General features: G+C 41.4%; 1 protein-coding gene across 22 annotated transcripts in view; it reads right to left on the minus strand.

Moving 5' to 3' along the window:
• The window catches only part of NRXN3 (neurexin 3), a 1,739,678-nt gene that overhangs the window by 1,667,171 nt on the left and 52,379 nt on the right, over positions 1–20,128 (minus strand). For 16 of the 22 annotated variants that reach the window (XM_060262989.1, XM_060262971.1, XM_060262983.1 and 13 more), the window contains exon 2: positions 9,895–9,912. The exons of the other annotated variants lie outside the window; for them this stretch is intronic. In XM_060262989.1, coding sequence (XP_060118972.1) covers positions 9,895–9,912 — 18 coding nt within the window. The remainder of the gene's footprint in view (positions 1–9,894; positions 9,913–20,128) is intronic. 22 annotated transcript variants of the gene reach the window in all.

Raw genomic sequence — 20,128 nt, forward strand, 5'->3', positions numbered from 1 at the left:
GAGTGCCAGTGACAAAAGAAACTTTTAAAGGGCCAAACTACATTACAGTTGACACATGTCCAGCACAATAACTGAGCATAGTTATGCATCCACAGTATTCTAATGTATTTCTCTTTTAGAACGGTGTATCAGAATAATTTTTTGTGCTGGCATACTCAAAATAGGGATATTGGCTGTTTATGCTCATTACATATACTTAACCCATTTTCACTATATTTTATTGTTTTCTTTTTTTCTAATGGAAAACTAGAATGATGTTTACATGTTAAAAAGCAGATTAGGTGGACAAGAACATCAGTAGAACACGGCACTTGATCCCGAAAGATTCTACAAACCCTAATGATGTTACCAGCTGTGAAAACCTGAATTCTTTGATAAGAACATCACTATCCAATGTATTTCTCTTTTAGCTGTATTGACATACTCAAATAGGGATATAGGCTGTTTATCTCATTACATATACTAAACCCATCTTCCACTATATTTTAATGTATTTTTCTTCTAATGGCAAACTATGTGTATGTTACATGTAAAAAGGTAAATTAGTTGGATGGGAAAAACTTCTAAGAAATGCCCTCATTTTGGCCCAGGCTTATAACAATAGAATGATTATCAGATATTCTCACATTTTGACATGTTACTGTTTTATTGGTTTCTCACGCTCATGTTACCCCAATCAAAGGTTTGCTCAGTTCCTTAAGTTTACTATTCTGTCACTGGATCTTTAATTTGTACCATTTTGCATTCTAAACCACAGCCTACCAGCTATATGTATCTCCACCCACTGTACCTGATTCCTTGTCTGATGAAGTGTGCTTAGAGCACGCAAAAGTTTACATTCTGAATAAAACTTTGTTGGTCTTAAAGGTGCCACTTGACTCATATTTGGTTCTACTGCTTCAGACCAACACAGCTGCCCACTTGGATCTATTTGCAATCAAATGAGTTCATCAAGGGATTCACTTCTCAAGTGCAGGGGGTTTAGTTTGTTTAGTGTCTGTAACAAATACTAATAAAGGTTCTGTGCAGATAATAAAGGAGGTGCAGAAGGTCCCTGTGGTCATTTGGAGGTCAGGAAAATGGGAGGAAGGCAAGAACTCCTTTCTCCCTCCATGCTGTGGTTCCAATCCGAATCAGAGTTCATGCACCTGAGAATTGACTTCTGTGGGAAACTCATCCTTATGAAAATATACATAGCATGTACTAGGGATGGGCACAAACCAGATAAATGGAAGTTCATCCCAGTTTACAGTTCATGGGGTCACACAAACTATGAACCTTCCTGAGCCTCCCCAGTGACTGAACTGGTTCATTTAATGAAGTTCATTATGCAGTGGGCAGGAGTGGGGAGATCCTCCTGCTGGGGGCAGATCCTCAAGGCCAGCAGAATGGAAAGGGGGAAGATCCAATATCTTCCCTCCCTCCTTTCTGATGGCAGCTCCCCGAGGTCAGCAGAATGGAAGAGGGGAACATCCTCCTTTTTGCGGGGGGTGGCTCTCTGAGGTCAACAGAATGGACGAAGGGGAAGATATTGCAAAAGCAATTTAAAGGAAATGCATTCCTTTAAAATAGCTTTTGCAAGCCATGCTGCATAAGAATGAAGTCCAAGCAGTGAGTTCGCCTGGAAGTGAGTGAACTCGCCACTTGGACTTCACTCATGCACAAACTGCCGACATGAACCACATGAACCTCCATGAAAAACGGAGTTTCATTGGCTCATTGCATGTGCAACTGCATGACTCTCACCTCACAAACCATGAACCAGGCGATGTTCATCATGAAACTAGGTTCATTACAAGGTTCGTGCCCATCCCTAGCATGTAGTGATGATCTGAGTGCTCCATCTGAAGTCCTAGGTACTTTATTTTAACTTTAATTTTGATCCGAAAGAGAAAGCCAAAGTTAACACTGACCCACATGCTTGAGAGCAGATGCATCTATTGAGATAATGTGATCTTTGGAGGCAGGGCACCCTAAACCTCAGAGCTTGAAGCACAAAATGATTGCCACATTCATATGTTCGTTTTGAAGGTTGGTTTTAATTGCATTAGATCTCTAAGTACCATTTTCAGGAATTAAAGTCATCTCTCCTTTTTCTTTTTTTCTTTTTGCAGAAGTGTACAGTTCCACTTTCCATATGAAAGTAAAGAATTAAGTGTTGCTAATTGCACAAAGTGCTTAAGGGCCAACCCTGGATCTGCATGAAGCCAGAAGGACATTTTTAAAAGTAGCGTCACAGCACAATTACATGAAAAGCACGATGTAATTAAACAGTGGCCCTCGTGTTTGAGGACTTATTAGGGGGCATTTTGGTGGGATGGGGTAGTTACAATGAAAACCTTGGAACTACGGCCTTTTTTATGGTAGCTAATTATGCTTGGGCTCTTAGTACTTAAAGAGCAGGAAAATTAAAACCACTAAATATAAAGGAGTAGGAGAAATGTATTAAAAAACAGCTTAAAATGACAACTGATTGAGGCTGTGACGGACGATAGAGTCTTTTTGTTCTTCTTAATTATAGCTTGTCCTGTTGCACTCAGCCAGTACTACATTGGGTAAAGGTTTTTTTGTGTGTCAGCTGGAACAAAAAGATTTTGTTAGCATGATGGAAGACGAATGGTTCTATTTAGGCCCAGAGATTGCCATTTCTACCTCTGAATGGCAGCAGGAAAGAATTACAAAGTGTAACGAACAACATGGCAAGAACTGGGCTTTATCCCTCAATGCACTGCCTGCCATGCTCACTTGGTTTCTTTCCATCAAACAGGGAAGGGGATTGCTTCTAATGCAAACTGGGGATTTACCTGAAAGTTCTCTAGACTAAATCCAGGATTTCAAAAATGTAAGTACAGTTCCTCAGCTCTTATACAGCAGTGTTTAACAAAGAGGGGAAAGAACCTCACCAGCCTCACAGAGCTTCATCATAAGTAAAAATGCAGAGACTCAGTGGCAGAAAGACAGATAAGCATGTTGCCTTAGAATTTGGATTCTGTTGATCATGCTGGCTCTGCACAGATAGAAGGGACAACTTCTTCAGGTGCCAGAGTAGTATTGTACTGAGGATTCCCTTCTGGGGTTGGAGGGTGGTGGGCTTTTGGTAGTGGGTGATTCGATTATTAGGAATATAGAGAGATGGATCTGTGACAGGCATTTGACCGCATAGTTGACCACATTACTTGCCTGCCTAGTGCAAAAGGTTGAGAACATAACATACTTTCTCGATAGGGTGATAGTGCTAGGGAGGAGTCAGCCGTTGTGGTGGATGTTTACAGAGGAGGGCAATCAAGATGATTAGGGGATTGGCCCACCTTCTCTTTGAGGAAAGACTGATGAGTCTGGGACTTTTCCATTTAGAAAAAAGACAACTAAGAGTGGATATGCTACAGGGGTAGCCAAACTTGCTTAATATAAGAGCCACACAGAATAAACGTTGAGAGCTACAAAACATAAATGTCAGATGTTGGAGAGAAGGAAGGAAGGAAGGAAGGAAGGAAGGAAGGAAGGAAGGAAGGAAGGAAGGAAGGAAGGAAGGAAGGAAGGAAGGAAGGAAGGAAGGAAGGAAGGAAGGAAGGAAGGAAGGAAGGAAGGAAGGAAATAGATGGGCAGAGGGGAAAGGGAGAGAGACGTGGAAAGAAAGCAGTTTTAACCTTAAATGCATTATCCAAGCTGCTGGCTGTCTTGGCTAGGAGAAGTGATTTAAAGAGACAAATGCCTTCTCCAAGCTGGCTGATGGGGCAGTGGGGGCTTTGCCACACAATATGTGTTAAAGAGCCACATGTGGTTCCAGAGCCACAGTTTGGCCATTTCTGTGACAGAGGTTTATAAAACTATGTGCAGGGTGGAGAGAACTGATAAAGAGAACTGCTCCCCCTTTCTTAGATACTAGAACTTGTGGGCATCCAGTTAAGCTGAGTATGTGGGTCAAACAAAAGGAAATACTTCTTGCCCACGTACCCTTCGAATGAAACACTACACAAGTTATGAGTTAAATTGGGAATTTTATTTACACATAAACTGATCTGCACCATTACATACATCTTAAAGCATGGGTTGCATTGACCTTGCAAAGCAAGCTTCTTAACAGGGCAAACCCACCCCGGCTCAGGGCAGGGTCCGGAAGCTTCCAGACCCTACCCGTCACTGCCCGTACATCAGTGCATAGTGGGGATGGGAGAGCATGCCCCAGCCCACGATTGCAAAGACTTAAGGCCAGTCATGTGCTCCCCTGACCCTGAAGAGGCCCCCAACTAGGTCACCTGGAGTGTGAAGCCTCTAGATACCCAACTGAGGACCACCCCCCATCACTGATATCTCGGGGTGCTCGCCAGCTTGAAATCCCTTCAACCCGTGCTTTTCCTGCCATCCCAGTTAGGGCCTAACCAGTGATACCAGGCCTATTTATGCTTCACCCTCTCTGACCATGCAGAGCAGGTGAAAAAAGGCCCCCTCACAGCCAATTTGAGTGAGGCCTAAAAATTCCTGTTCCGCCCCATAACTGGCAACTAGCTAATCTGACATGGTCTTAACAAGAGAGCGGGCAGGTAGGGAGCTTGTGCTGGACCAGAATGATCAGGGATGGCAGCAGTAGCCAGCCCCTCACTGAGTGGTCAACTCTCCCGTGCTGAACCCGAATAGGCTCTCCCCCAGCCTTGTGATTTCATCCAAGGGAATGGGAGGCAGGCAATTGCCGGCAGTTGTGCAATAGCCTCCAACGGTTTTTACACAACAAGTGGTTAAAATGGGGAATTTGCCACTAGAGGATGTAGTGACGGTCACAGGTCAGACAGCTGTAAAAGGGGATTAGACAGATTCATGGTTGTTAGGTCTAACAGTGGTCACTAGCCATGGGGACTAAAGAAAACCTCCATGTTCAGAGACAGTTAACCTCTGAATACCAGTGTCAGGATGCAACATCAGGGGATGTTTCCACTTCCATGTCTTGTTGATGACCCTCCAGAGGAATTAGTTTGTGACTGTGTGAAACATGGTGCTGGACTAGATGGACCATTGGTCTGATCAAGCAGGGCTGTTCTTATGTTCTCAACATAATGCAACATTGGGGGAAACCACATTTAGAGGTAAAATATGAGCCCCATAAGCATGCCTTGAAATATTTGTATGGGAGTCTGAGGAACATAGCAGTTATTTCTTCTGTCCTCTGCTTAGTAAATAATAATATGGTTTGTATCTTAGCAGAATCATTCAGGTGAAAGTTCCTATGACTAGGAAATACATAAATAGCATGAATAAAGGAGGAAGGGTAGAAAGATACTGATAAAAATCTACACACGGCTGTGAACATGTAATTAAAGGCTCTTTTGGTAAGGTCTTTACAAAACAGCTTCAAATCTAATGTCCTTAATATTAGAATTAATATTAATAATGTCCTTAATATTAGAATTGCCATAATTCTGAATCATTATCTGAATATTTGCCATGCAATCCTAAACAGAACTACTCCAGTTTAAAACAAAATTACAGGCTGGTGTCCAGATCTGGATTCCACAGGACTGCATTGTTATTGTCTGAAGCAGGCCTCGAATTCAGTGGGAGCTCACAAGAGTGCAGCTCCTGAACCTTTCTGAGAGAGTTCCACCTCCTCATCCCACCTAGTCCATTGAATAGTAGGTGCAGCTGCTAACTTTGGATCCCTCCTGCGTATGGAAGATTGGCTGTAATTTGGAGCAAAAGCTATGCAGCTAAACTGAACTGATATCTAACACACGATTGCATTTGCAAACTGAAATTAAAAAGATCTGACAATGCCAAGGTCCGCTTTTTACTCCACGGGAAACACAACTTTGTCACTATTCATGTTGCTTTTTATAGGTTGCGATCCAATTCAGAGAAGCTTTTACTCATGCATAGCCCGCAGCTATTTTATGTCACTTAACTTTTGCTGGTTTTTAAGGTTTTATTATATTCTAGTGTTACTGTTGGTTTTAAAGTATACTGTATTCTTACATTAATGCCAATAAAGGTCATCTCTCTCTCTCTCTCTCTCAAGATCTTTAAAAGGACAGAAGCACCACAACTGGCAACCATTTGGGTGTTTTCCAAATTAACAGGAACATGAATCTCACAAAACATGATGACTGTCATGAACATTGGCAGCTCATTTAAAGCAAATCCCACTTCACCATACTTGGGAGCTCTTGACCACAGAGGAAGTAGGAAGGGCTGCATTTTTGTGAAAGTCACAGTCAGGCTGTTAACAGAGAACTTGTACAACTGGATATTTTAGTTCTAGCCCATCCACTTGGCAAGTAAAATTAATCAAAGGGTCCTTTGCAATCCTCTTGCTGCCTGTGTGTAAATAGCTCCACTGACACATAACCCCCCCCCCCACATTGTCTTACAAACAGTGGGCTATTAAAACCCATCTCTTAAAAGTCGCCCAAGGCACCTTTCTGCATCTCAATAGGCTATAGCAGGGAGAAGCGAATGAAGGGCTGTTAGCCACATTCAGTCGTTCCCCCCACCACCACCCCACAAGGCATTTTTATTCCTAGCAGCTCTAAGGGAAAGCAAAATGTTCTCAGGATGTGAATTAAAGATATTCCACATTTTACTCCATGCCTAGTAAAACAAATGAGAGAGTTACCATGTATGCAATACATGTGGGTTAGATGAGACTAGCTTTATTGTGGGACATGAGTATTTAAACAGGGTTTGGTAAATTAGTCAAAATATACCCTCTGGCTACCAAACTATTGCCTGGAGAATAAAGTGGCCCCTGAGAATAGGGATGCCAGTCCCCAGGTGGGAGCAGGGATTCCCTGATTTTTGGGGCTCCTCCCTCCCAGATGCTGGCCAGCTGGCAGGTGGAGAAAGCCCCACCGCAACGGTCATCCGTGGTCCCACCTGAAAAGAGTGGGCACCATGCATTCCTGCCCTTCAAGCTGTGAATTCACGGTTTACAGAGCAGGTACACACAGCACCTGCTCTTTTCAAGCAGGAGACACCCGCTCCTGCCCTTCCAGTCTTGAATTCACTGCTTGCAGAGCAGCCATGTGGGGTGCCCACTTTCCCCCCAACTATTAAAGGAGAAGGTTGTGGGAAAGTGGCAGGTGTGCATACATGCTGCTGCATCCTGACACAGTGATGTCACTTTGCATTATATCATCACAGCAGGGATGGCTCCTCCTCCTTCTAGAACACCCCCCCCCAAATCCCCCTGCTGGGGAGAAGACTGGACTGGGCAACCTTACCTGAGAATAATATTGCTGGTTATTCCTACATCGCTATATCAGGAAAGACCACCCCCCCCCATTTCCCAATAGCATCCAAGATTGGCCATACGACTTAGGTATAAGTGACCTTTTTGAGACTGAGTTCAGAGGCCAATGTGTACCAATTAGGATAAACTATAGTGTTAACAAGAATGTCCTGAAATAAGCAGGTGCTTCTGTGTGAGAATGATTGTGAAGGGTGTGCCACGGTGAGCCTACTTTAGGCATTGGTACCCTTGGGAAATCTTACAATTACTCCTTCAGTACCAGTTGTGCTGAAAAATGTTTGTCATGCATCTTCACAAAGTTTCAACACTGCTGCCAAACCCTTTCCATGCTTTAATAAGCCCTAAAGTAAGTCTTGTGCAGGACTAAGTTTTGTGCAGTATATTTCTTTGTAGGTATTATCCCCATCATGGGACAGAGGATCCACTTCATATTTCACATGATCTGTGGCTTGCATAGGCAAAATTACTCAGCAAATATACTGGTGTCTTGATTGATAAGAATCACTCCTTCAGGATGATGTCGAAGAGGTGTAAAATACATCATGACCTCTTTTATAACCATGAGGTGTAAGAATGTATAATTCTTTAATTGATGGCCATAAAAAAAGATACAGTGAGTAATGGAGGAAAACTCCAGAGATTGAATAGAGACAGAAGTGGGACATAAATCTACTTTCTTACCTTTACTATCAGGGCTTCTGATGGGGTGTGAAGAGCAGGAAGTTTTTTTGGGTGGAGGGTTTTATTTGTTTTTACTCTGTATTGATTTAATAGGTACTTGAGCAGAGTCCCATGGCACAGAGTGTTAAAGCTGCAGTACTGCAGTCCTAAGCTCTGCTTACAACCTGAGTTAAATACCCAGAGGTAGCTAGATTTTCAGGTAGCTGGCTCGAGGTTGACTCAGCCTTCCATCCTTCCGAGGTCAGTAAAATGAGTACCCAGCTTGCTGGGGGGAAAGTGTAGATGACTGGGGAAGGCAATGGCAAACCACCCCGTAAAAGGTCTGCCGTGAAAACGTTGTGAAAAGCAACGTCACCCCAGAGTCGGAAATGACTCGTGCTTGCACAGGAGACCTTTCCTTTCCTTTCCTGAGCAGGGTTGCCAATGCCAGGTAGGGTCTGAGTATCAACCAGAAACACTGTCTGGGGTTGCCAATTCCCAGATGGTGGCTGGAGATCTAGAATTAAAACTGATCTCTAGGCAACAGAGATTAGTTCCCTTAGAGGAAACATCAACTTTGGAGGGCTAACTTTACAGAATTATATCTTCAAGGAATTCCTTCCCTTTGCAAATTCCACTTTCCCAGGCTACACCTTTAAATCTCCAGGACTTTCCCAAGGCAGACCTGGCAACCCCAGTTACTGCTGATCTCCAGAATAGAGATCAGTTCTCTTGGAGAAAATGGCAACTTTGGAGGGTGAACTCCATGACATTATATATGGTAAGGTTCCTTCCCTTCTCAAAATTCCAGGAATTCCTCAACCTGAAGTCTGCAACTCTACATTTAAGTTAAGAGCAAAGGAAAGGTACAAATATTTTAATAAATATATTGGTTTTTATAAATTGATTATCTAGGCATAAATATATTTTATAAAGTGTCTGCAATGGTTACTGGGGTAGAAAGGTGCCATACATATATATAGGCAATTCATTTATAGCCAATAGCATAAAAGTTGTAATGTCTGAAGTCAATAGTAGAAAGACTACTTATTGACATATATAAGTCAATGTGGATCCATACCTCTTTCCGTACACTTTTTAAAAAGGTGAAAAACAATCTTGGGCACTCCAATCATGAGTACAAATGGTGGAGAGGAGGATGCTCACCTTTTCCCTGATAGCTACATTGTTGATTTAAACCTCCTCCACACACTTTCCACTGGGGGAATAGCTGGGATAATTTCAAACAAAAAACAGGCAGCAGGGAAGGAGTTAAGCAACTTTCTATTTGTTTACTGCAGGCTTGGAAGGCAGCTTTTCACTTTAAAAAAATATGAAAATTATATACACGGGTGTGTAAGGTCTGGTCTGGTCCTTTGTCTCTTCTCACAAGAGGTGGATGATCACCTTTGGGTATGAGCTTTCTGTGGCCCGCAAACCAAGATCTTATTTACTCCCTTTGTTCAGCCTGCCCCCTGGCAAGTGAAAGCTTCCTATGAGGATACTAAAATACAGGGCAAGGAATAGGAAAGGAGCATTCTCTATGGATGAATATTTCCTTGGAGTTGAGAAATACAGAATTTAGGAGAATAAAATCTGTTCATCCATTTATCCTCTTGATATAAACAAAGAAACCTTCATACTCTGCTTCCCAAGCAATATTTAAATTCATATTATGGTGGTAGAAACATAGGCACACTTGCCCTTCACTTTTGCAACAATGAAAACAGGCTATAATCTGAAAATGAGTGAACTCGAGGCATTCTTCTTATTCTTTATTTGCATAGCATTTTGCAGTACAGTTTGCTTTACCATTTTATTTTCACATCCTCAGAAAAAGACATTACGGAGCATCTGTAGACACCATTCATGTATTCTGGTCTTCCCCCACCCTCTCGAGTGTTTGTTTCAAACGCCCATGGTTGGAATTCTTACTCATTTTCACCCTTGTCTTTAAAAGGGCAACTGTCCACTCTAGCAAACACAACACTCACCTGGAACACGACTGGCATCTGATGAAGCATTTCGTACGAAGCAGGAAAGGAGAAACAGAGAAAGAGAGAAAGAGAAGAGGTATTAGACACATGCATGCACCAACAAGCAGCTGAGCTTCTTTGCATGGAAATCAATTTCATGCAAAACCAGAAGTTTGCTTGAAAGTCACCCATCTACAGCAAGAATTCCACCCATGCAAGGGAAAAGGGCTTTGGCTCCTCCTCCACTGTGCATGTAAAAATAAATCTGATGTCATATGTGTCTGGAGAAAAAAAGAAGTTCCAGAATCAGATAGACCCAAGCTAAGACAGCTCCTGCAAGAAGAAGAATTGGTGTTTTTTCATTTCACAAACTGTTTCAGACAAGCAAAAAATAACATTGCCCCCGCAGCAGGATACTTTCATTCACATAAATTCAAGAACACTCCAGTTACAGTGGGGAAAGAGAGGCATCAGCTCCCCTTTCAGAATGGGTTCACATGAATTTATGACCAGTTGCTGGGCTTCAAATTCAGTTCCAAAGAGCTAGGGGGAAAACTAGCTCTTTCACTTCTTCCTGACCACTTTTCCCTTTGACAATCCTTCACTGCAGACAATATTCAGAGTTTGTTGGTGTTTCTATAGGTCATCTTTCACCAGGAAGTGGCCATACTTCAGCATATGTTTCACATACAGAAGGATCCCAGGCTAAAAACTGGGCATTGGACCAATGTACGATTTACTAAAATGCAGTTTCATATGGCCGGATCTAGAGCTGCAAACCAAACACAATCTCATACATTTCCCCTCATACACAATGCAAGAGCTCTGCCATGTGATCAATTAACCCTGAAAAGTATTTTAAAGGAAACAAACAGAAAAGATTATGAGGGTGTTCTGTCAAACTCAAATTTGATTAATTTTATAATCCAGAGTAACACTTGAAAGAAGCCTATCTGTTTTAATCAACACATAGGGGAGGGAAGGAGAGAGCTGTCTGCTTCTGAATCAGAATGTTGCATTTTCTGTAAATCACTTCAGTGAATCCAGATGAAAAGCTGGACACAAAAATCAAATAAGCAAACAAATAAATAAACTTCTCTTTTTTTGTTCTTGCTATTTTAGTCATCCTATGCATTTACATTTGTCACAGCACACATCTGTTGAGATTATCTCAGATTTCACAAATAAAGCCAGTCAGTAGAGTTCAGTATTTGAAGCAAACTTGAAGTTTTATTTTCTTTCCAGGGTAGTACCAAATACCTCAGAGTGCTGCTACATGCATTTTGTCTCATATCAACCTATAAATACAATGTCTTACCACATTCACAACTAGTAATTGCATTTCCAACCACCAACTGGCTAATCAGGCTCCCAACATTCAATGAATATGAGTCTTATTCACAGGGTTCTTTTGCAAGAAAAGTCCAGCAGGAGCTCATTTGCATATTAGGCCACACCCCCTGACACCAAGCCAGCTGGAACTGCGTTCCTGTTTGTTCCTGCTTAAAACAAGGCCTGCTTATTCAAATGCTGTCAATGGATGATAGTACTTCAACAATCCTTCCTGGTAGCATGTATAGAGATTCTACAAAAGCCTTTGCATATCCTACATTACATTAGCACACTGCCTATTCCTAGAGATACTGTGCTTATGATTATGCTACATTTCAACAAGCTAATTGCTGATACATCATTGGACTAGGACAGATGGGCAACCTTAAACTTCTGTTTATGGGGCAAAGAGAATATTATGCCTAGGATTATTTATATTTTATATACTATTCTTTTCATATACCTTGTAGATATATTTATATAATTAATACTTCGTTTTGGAAATTTATCTTGGGTTCCTTGCCACCTCCAATTTCATTAAAGAGGATGCAACTCCCATTTAATGGAGGATTTGGGTTCCTTGGTCTTAAATTTGTATCATTAGGCATATTTGTTAACTTGCAGGAAATACTGGGATTAATCCTTGCAGTTGGACTATCCATCTTGGGCACTTTCAGAGACTTCTTGCTTGGTCCTCCTCTCTAAGTGAAACACATTAGAGTCTACTTTGCAAGAGTTGATCCCATTCCCCCTGCAATTTCTGCAGCTAGAGAACTATGGTGCATGATGTCATGACAATATCAATTTGATCTATTTCCACATGCTAAATTAACTTCAGAGTCCAATACAGAGCTAAAACTTGGGAAGAAACCTTTTTATGGTAGGCTTGGGCCAATTGTGGGATTTTTATGTTGGACCAACTGATAAGACTATGATGTTGAGTTTTTTGTCATTTTCTAAGCTGAGGTCTAGATATGACTTCTGTTGAATGGAAATACTTAAAATCAGGGACTTTTTGTTGCAGGAACTCCTTTGCATATTAGGCCACACACCCCTGATGTAGCCAATCCTCCTGGAGTTTACAGTAGGCCCTGTACTAAGAGCCCTGTAAGCTCTTGGAGAACTGGCTATATCAGGGGTGTGTGGCTTAAAATGCAAAGGAGTTCCTGCTATAAAAAAAATCTGCTTTCCTGCTTACAATTGTAAATCTGTTGGTATCTAAATATGGCCCTGTAGCATTAAATGTCTCAGAAGTCCCTTTGATTCTGGAAACTCTAACTGAATTGATGCAAAAAACAAAACCTACAATATTTGTTTATGAATATTTGATGCCAATTAATAAATATAATATGCAGAGTCTCAGGAACAAATGGAATAAGGAGCTAGATTGCCCTATTTTGCCAAAGTGATGGCTTTAAAGTTTATACTTGTTCTCTCTATGGATTTTAAGCTGCAACTTATTCAGCAAAAAATAGGGTTAGGATATTTTTTTTGTTGTTCAGTTGCACAGTCGAGTCCAACTCTTCACGACCCCCTGGAACACATCACACCAGGCCACTCTATCTTCCACTGTCCTACTGGACTCCAAAGTGACTCTTTAGTAAGAGAGTGAATAAAGTGTCAAATTTCTGGTGTTGCAACGTCCCATAAATATATCATTTGAGCATGTCCAGTCATTTTTTTTCTGAGAGGATTTTATTACTAATATCAATTCTGTATTAGAATGTTCATTGATTTTTAAGAACATTTATGTACTTTTTAACTATCTGCCTGTCTCTTGGAGGTTATCCAATAGTTAAGGAAAATGGACCCTCTGTTCCTTTTCTACAGCATTAGAGAGATAAATGCCCACCATCATAAATCTGTGGACTGGGGGCTTTACAACTATCAATATTTGACTGCATAGCATATAGGCAACATTTGCATATGAACATTTTAAGATATTTGGATCTGACACCACTTTTGTTATACTTTTGTTAGTACTTTCTATGGTTCTCCAGCCCTTACCCCTCTTTTTAATTAGTTACTGGATTTTGAGGTTTCCCATCTCTTCTTGCACTTTTTTTAAAGAGAAAAAAAGTGCATACTATTTGCATAGGCACAGGCTTGCCAAGTCTCCCTGGTTTGCAGGAGATTCCCCAATTTCTGGGACTCTTGGAACTTGCCAGCTGGATGGTGGTGGAGAGCTACCATTCAAAATGTGATATGTCTACATCATCTGGAAGTGATGTCGGCATGTCATTTGTCACCTGGAGATCAGTCATAATAGAGGGAGATCTCCAGCTACCACCTGGAGGCTAAAAACAACAACCTAGGATCACAGTTCATTTTACCAGTTCATATATTTTGCCAGCAAAATTCAGAAAGCTTTTGCATCTGGTTAGAGAAGAGGTTCAGGATGGGCTTGCTCCTAATGTAAATATAATGTAAATATATATAATGTATATAATGTAAATAAGTATTGAGAGGTAAGTTCTTAATAATAATAATATATTTTAAATATTCATTTAAAAATTCAAAAAAGTATTCATCTCCATTCAGCTTTGTGTTGTATCTCATTATAAATACCAGGGCTTATTTCAGGATGAAGAGGTTGCAGAGAGCATTTTGCCAGCCAAATTCAGAAGGCTTTTGCATTTGTTTAGAGAAGTAGTTAAGGCTTGCTCCCAATATCAACACAAAATTGTAACAAGAGGCTGATAACTTTGAAGAAAACAGGAATACTCCTGAGGAAGATTTTTGATTAAATGAGTCTACATCTGGGTGCTCACTAGATGTATTTTTCTTTGTAATATTGTAAAGTTGTACTTCTTTATAACATGTACAAAAGATTTATATGGTTCTTTAAAAAGTTTTACTAAATGTGTTAGCCAGCATATCACAGTGTTTGTTTGTACCACCTGGAGGCTGGCAACCCTACTTAGCCAGGATCCATGAACTGTATATTTTATAGACAGTAAAGGCAGTGTGCAATATACTTCATAGTTTATGATGTACAAAAGATACCACATTGCTTAGCAAAGAAGGAATCTCTATCAACTGAGAGAGACTATTTAACAGCACATAATGAGCTATTAGTTATTCTGATTCTGATCTGTGTGAGCTCACCTGCAGAGGTAAGCTAGGTGAGCCCAAAAGACAAGGCCTTTTTAGTTGCAGCTCCTTGGTTGTGGAACTCCCTCTCTCACTGTTGTTCACTGGCACCACTCTTGTTGGTTTTTAAAAAAATGATCCTATGCATTTGTTTTCCTGCCTCTCCCAGGCTTTAATCTGTTGCTGCTTCTCAGAAATCTTTTTCATTAATTTCATTTTATGCTGGACTAGAGGAGCCATGGTGGGGCTGAGAACAGGAAATGCCCCACGCTAAATAAGATGATGTGGAAGGCATGAACATGCATGCCATGAGTTTGGACTAGATGAAGAAGGTTAGAAGAAATCATGCTGGAAAGTTGGATTCAGATTTACCAGTCAAGGCTGTTTTAAACCACAGTAGGGGGAGAATTGCTAATAATTACTATTGATATTCATGTCCTGATGTATCACAAACAACTGGTGAGATGGAAGCTTATAACCTCATTCTATACACACTCTACATTTCAATAGTACTCAAAGAGGTTGTAAACTGCCATTTTACCTGTATGTGGTTTGTATCAAGTGAATATGTGTGAGTCAATTTCATTTTCATGTGTTCATTATAATTCAAGGGATGTTCTAGATTGGTGACCAGAAACAATTAGGTCCAGAATCAGTGCAAGAAGTTGGGGAAGCTGGTAATGGGTCACTTGGCTTGCATGTAGATGGCCAAAGTTGTAATGCCTTGTGGACAGGGAAAATAGAGGCAGACAGCCCTACCGTCTGCCTGCAACTACTGGTAAAGACTATTTACTTGCAACATAGCTAAACACAATCTATGCACTTTTAATTTGGGCAATTTGTTCAAGAGGATTCCTGAGACAAGAAAATGATTTATTTACATTACTTAGTCAAGAGGTACTAATTGTCTTTGTTATCAGATAGCACCAGCTTCAAGAGACGAATATGGATTTTAATTATCAATCAGTCAGGTGACTGCTAATTAATTTAAACTTTTACTCTGCTGGCACTCTTAAAATGAAAAAGAAGTGAAATGGGACTGGGCAGAGTGAGTTCAAGGTAAATAAGTACACACTTTGTGATCTGTGCCTGATGAACTTTTTGGATTAATGCTCACTACACTGCAGTTAATTAAATGCTGTCAGAGCAACACTGGCAGTACCACCCTAAGCAGAGTTACAGTCTTCTTAGCCCACTGACTCCAATACACTCCGAAGGCTGCACTTCTGCTTATGATGGTGCTGTGCAGAAGAGGTGAGATGGCAAAGGCTGTATAAACATGGACAAAACAAGGCAGCCAAAGTTGAGTCCTGGCATGCCATACATCTTTATAAGTGGTTTTGAAGGGTTGCTTTTTTCTTTATCTTGGAATGGGGACAAAGGCATGCCTTCTATAAGCATGAGTTTTTAATAACAGTCTTTTATGAGTACTGGCATGTTAATAGGATCCAATTAACTTTCTACTGTGCTCTGTGTTGTTGTTTTTTAGATTCTTGTTGCTCCCTAATCCTAACAACTGCTGGCCTAGCAAAAATGTCAGCTCTTACATGTACTTGCTATTGCATCCATTAAGACACATTAAAACACAGATATCAATTTTTGCTAATCTATTGTTGACTGCATGCATTCAGATCTGTACATTCCCCGCGCTCTTTTTTTCTCATTTTTTGTCTTGTCTATTCTTTTAACCTATTTCCTGAACCACTTCTGTTTAAAATCAATTTTTCTGTCTCTGATATTGCTACCCCAGGTTTCTCTGATCCCGCCAAACTATCGCATATATAAGCCCCAATGTTGTTTGTTCTGAAGGCCACTTCTGAAGTTTATTTGAAGTTGAGAAGCAGAAGAGTTGGGGCGGAGGCTTAAATCTTTCTTTGCTATGTTACATTTTTACTCCTAGAAGAAACATAGTTCTCTCCCACCTGTTGTACCCTCACAACAACCCTGTAAGGTATATAAGGCTGAAGTACGGGCTAAGTGGGCCAAAACCACTCTGTGAATTCTGTGGTGGTATGGGGATTTGAACCCTGGTCTCTCAAATTCTAGTCCAGCATCCTAGCTAATAGATGAAACCCTCTGGACCGCAAAACCTTACCTCAGATCATGCGCATATATCACACATATTCACCCACATGCTGGGCTGCTTCCTCTGCCAACAATTTGAAAAGGAAAATGACAAATGGGGTTAAGTACCCTTCCTTCTCTACCACCACCACACTCCAAACTCTCCCTCCTAAAGGTACTTTTAACAGTGGTTATTACAGTCAGCTGTTATTACAGACATTTGGGAATAGTTACTCCCTAACCTCCCAAACCTGTTTAAGGCAAGTCCCTGATATCTGCTCATAAACTTTCTAACTGTCATCTTGGTTCCAAGGCCTGTTACAAAATGCTAGAACATACTACAGATTCCACATCCCTTGTACAACTCTAACTATCACAGGCTTCTCCTTCTGTGTAGAGGTTATACCCTTCACTAGCTCATAACCCTTCAAAAACAGTGAGGTAAGTCTCCTGACACAAAGGAATGGCTGGATTCCCTTTGTCCTATATACAAGGGCTCATTTACAGCAGCTTTGTAGAGTGCTGAGCAGCAAGCCAAGGCTGTTTGCTTTAGCTCTTTGATGCTAATAGCTGTGCAGAAACAGAGATCAGCAGGGTGACTGCCTTTGTCATCCATGTGCAGCATTCACCACCTGGGCAGGGTAGAAAAGGAAATAGGAAGATCAAGAGAGATGAGAAGGAACAGATGATGTAGCTCAGATCATTGTCGTGCCCGTAGTGAGAAACGTCGGGGGCATTTTATTTTAATATTTTATGTGAGTTTTGTCAGTGATAAAAGATGCTGAACTGACAGCCCTGGAAAAAAAAGGTTTTTGTTTGAGCAGCACAAAGACAGTTAGCTCCTATGGCAGCCTTGTAACAGTCCTGGTGAAGGTTGCCAACCTCCAGATGACACCTGGAGACCTCCAAGATTTTCCAGGTCACAGAGATTAATTCCCTTGGAGAAAATGGCTGCTTTCCAGGATGGACTCTACTAGGGTTGCCAGCCTCCAGGTGGAGCCTGGAGATCTCCCACTTTTACAACTGATCTACAGCTGACAAAGATCAGCTCCCAGATAATGGGTGAACTCTTCTCCTCAAACCCCACCTTCTCCTAGCTCCAACTCCAAAGTTACCAGGTAGTTTCTCACACAGAACTGGCAATCCTATATTCCTCTTAGGTCCTCTGAGGCCCCACCCCTCTCCAAACCCTTCCCTCTACAGGTTCTGCCTCCAAAATCTCCAGGTATTTACCTACTGGGAGCTGGCAACCCCATGCGTCTTGGCAGAGCAAAGCTGAAGAAGAAACCCTTGTTAAGGAACTGTGGGCCTCTTTATTTCCACCATAGATTTAGGCACAAAGTCCTCTCTGGACTATGTGGTGGAAACCTGTCCTGCTGGTAACAGAGACCACTATGACTTTACCAAGTCCAGCCTCTGAACAGCCGTCAGATGGGAACAACCCAAGATGAAAGGGAGGCATTCACCTAGTAGTGAAAGGCTTCCTCTCCAATTACCAGTCACTTGATCCCTTTAGCTACACCTACCTAGACGGGTCTCAGATTACTCTGTGAATTTCAATGGGAAAGTTTTCAAATAACAGGTGTAAGCAGGAAAGAGGAGATGTCAGCTTGTGCAGTAAAGAGAAGACTTACTTACATCCTGGCTGATATTTTGGGCAAGAATCTATTGGAAAATGTGAAGTAAAAAAAGCTCCTGTGCCTTCCCTTTTTACCTTACTGCAGCTCGTTAGTTTAGGAACACTACTCAGCCAAACTGACACACAGAGACACACTGCACTTTTTTTTTGCTTCTGGAAAACAAATTAATGTTTACATTAATCAGTATAGTATTCTGTCCTATACTCGCTATACTGCACTGACATACATGTATACATACAAATACTGAAACTCAACCTTAGCATCAATCCTGATTCAAAACAATTTTAGCACTGTGTGAAAACCCTACAAAGCATGCCTATCTGAGCATAATGAAATGAAGGAAAAAATAAAATGAGCTACTAGTAGAAGTAGTCCACAGACCAATTCAGCTGTTCTGTCATCTTACAGAAGAGGGAGGTTGTGGTTTGCGACTATTTTTTGTGGGATTGGTTTTAGGCGTAAGGAAGTTCAGTTTATGTCCCATCTTAGACAACTGTCTTGCAAGATGATACTATAAATGTTAATCTTGATGAAAAAGAGCTAGTGTTCTTGAGTAAGACTGTACCCATTGGATTGACCCTGACCTGGCTGGCTGGACCTCATCAGATCTCAGAAGCTAAACAGGGTCAACACTTTTTGTAGACCTCAAGAAAAACCAGGGTTGCTGTGCACAGGCAGGCAATGACAAACCACCTCTACTCATCTCTTGCCTTGAAAACTCTACAGGCCCACTATGAGCTGGCTGTGACCTGGCAGCACTTTCCATCACCAGCCACCACCACCACCAACAACAATAATAATAATTCCTAGTAAAAAAATTCCTAGAATGGGTCAATGATTTTTAGGGGGGGGGAGCAAGGTAAGGGGGGAAAGTCAATAGAACACTGGAAAATTATTCAGTGTTTGAACAGATTCTTCTATTAAAAGTTTGCCTTGCTGTTTTCTAAGAATGCAGCATCACCCTCCACTTCCATTTATGCAACAACTGCAGCTCCTGGCTGTTCCTGTAAATTCAGAGCTTCCCATTGTGAATTGCAGGGGACACTGAATACCCTGTATTATTCCATCAGAACTGTAACCAACGTCACACCATAATCAGATGTTTGAAAATGACCTCTTGCGCAGTGTCTCTTCCGCTCCCCTTCTAACCTGAAAGAATAGTTAATGCATGAGCAGCTTGCTTTTCTCTTAACAACAGTTTGCCGCTGCTACAAAGACCAATACTGAGAATTCACAACAAGAGATGAAATGGCCTTTGGCTCCCATGGAAGAGCTCAGTACACCTCTTCTGTGCACTCTGCACAGTCCTGAGTGCACTGGAGGTAAACAGTACTATGAAAAACAAGGCAAAGAGCTGACACAAGGGGAGTTCAAAGGAAAGAAGGAAGTGATGATTTAAGCACAGAAAGAGCTGATAAAGTCTGTGAATTGGCTGGGGCTGTAACCTATTTGCTGTACCCGACCTTCAAATTAATAAAACAAATCCCCTGGTAAGTCTGCTGGAGTTATTAAAGGATGCTAATATTCCCCCTGGAATAATCTGGAGAGGCACAGCTGGAGCTTGGAAGAGCTGCTGGTAGTTAGCAGAGGGAGGTGGCAGAGAGAGAAGACCCTTCAATCCCACCAGTTAATTCTGACAAGGCTGTCTGTTCCTTACCCAGAAGAGATGTGAGGTTATGCATGATGGGGAGATGGGGCTGCAAGTCTGAAATATCGCCTCTTTTCTAACTGCTACTACCAATGTAGTTTTGTACAAAAGAGAAGGGTTTCCCCTCATTATCCTATGCTCTAAATTATGCCACCTAGGCATTCTGAACCTTGGCTAAGGGCTCAACAAAGACTCAAGAGTAAGAACCCTAGAATTCCAGATAAAATCATTTAGCCCAGAAGATTCTCTAGAAAGGGCTGACCAAGGCCACAGGAGCACCTAAAGGGAAGATGGCTTTATCCGTCAGGGATAGTGGCTGTCCTGATAGACATATCCACTTGCACAGAATTACTGCAATCAACATGCTGCAAAAAGAGATGAATCAGATAAGTGAAAACTGTACCATAAACCTGGCCACAATTCTACAGACCTATATCATTATTAAATGTGGATTATAAACTTTTTGCCTCAATAA

The sequence above is a fragment of the Heteronotia binoei genome, chromosome 21 (assembly GCF_032191835.1).
Source record: "Heteronotia binoei isolate CCM8104 ecotype False Entrance Well chromosome 21, APGP_CSIRO_Hbin_v1, whole genome shotgun sequence".
NCBI lineage: Eukaryota > Metazoa > Chordata > Lepidosauria > Squamata > Gekkonidae > Heteronotia > Heteronotia binoei.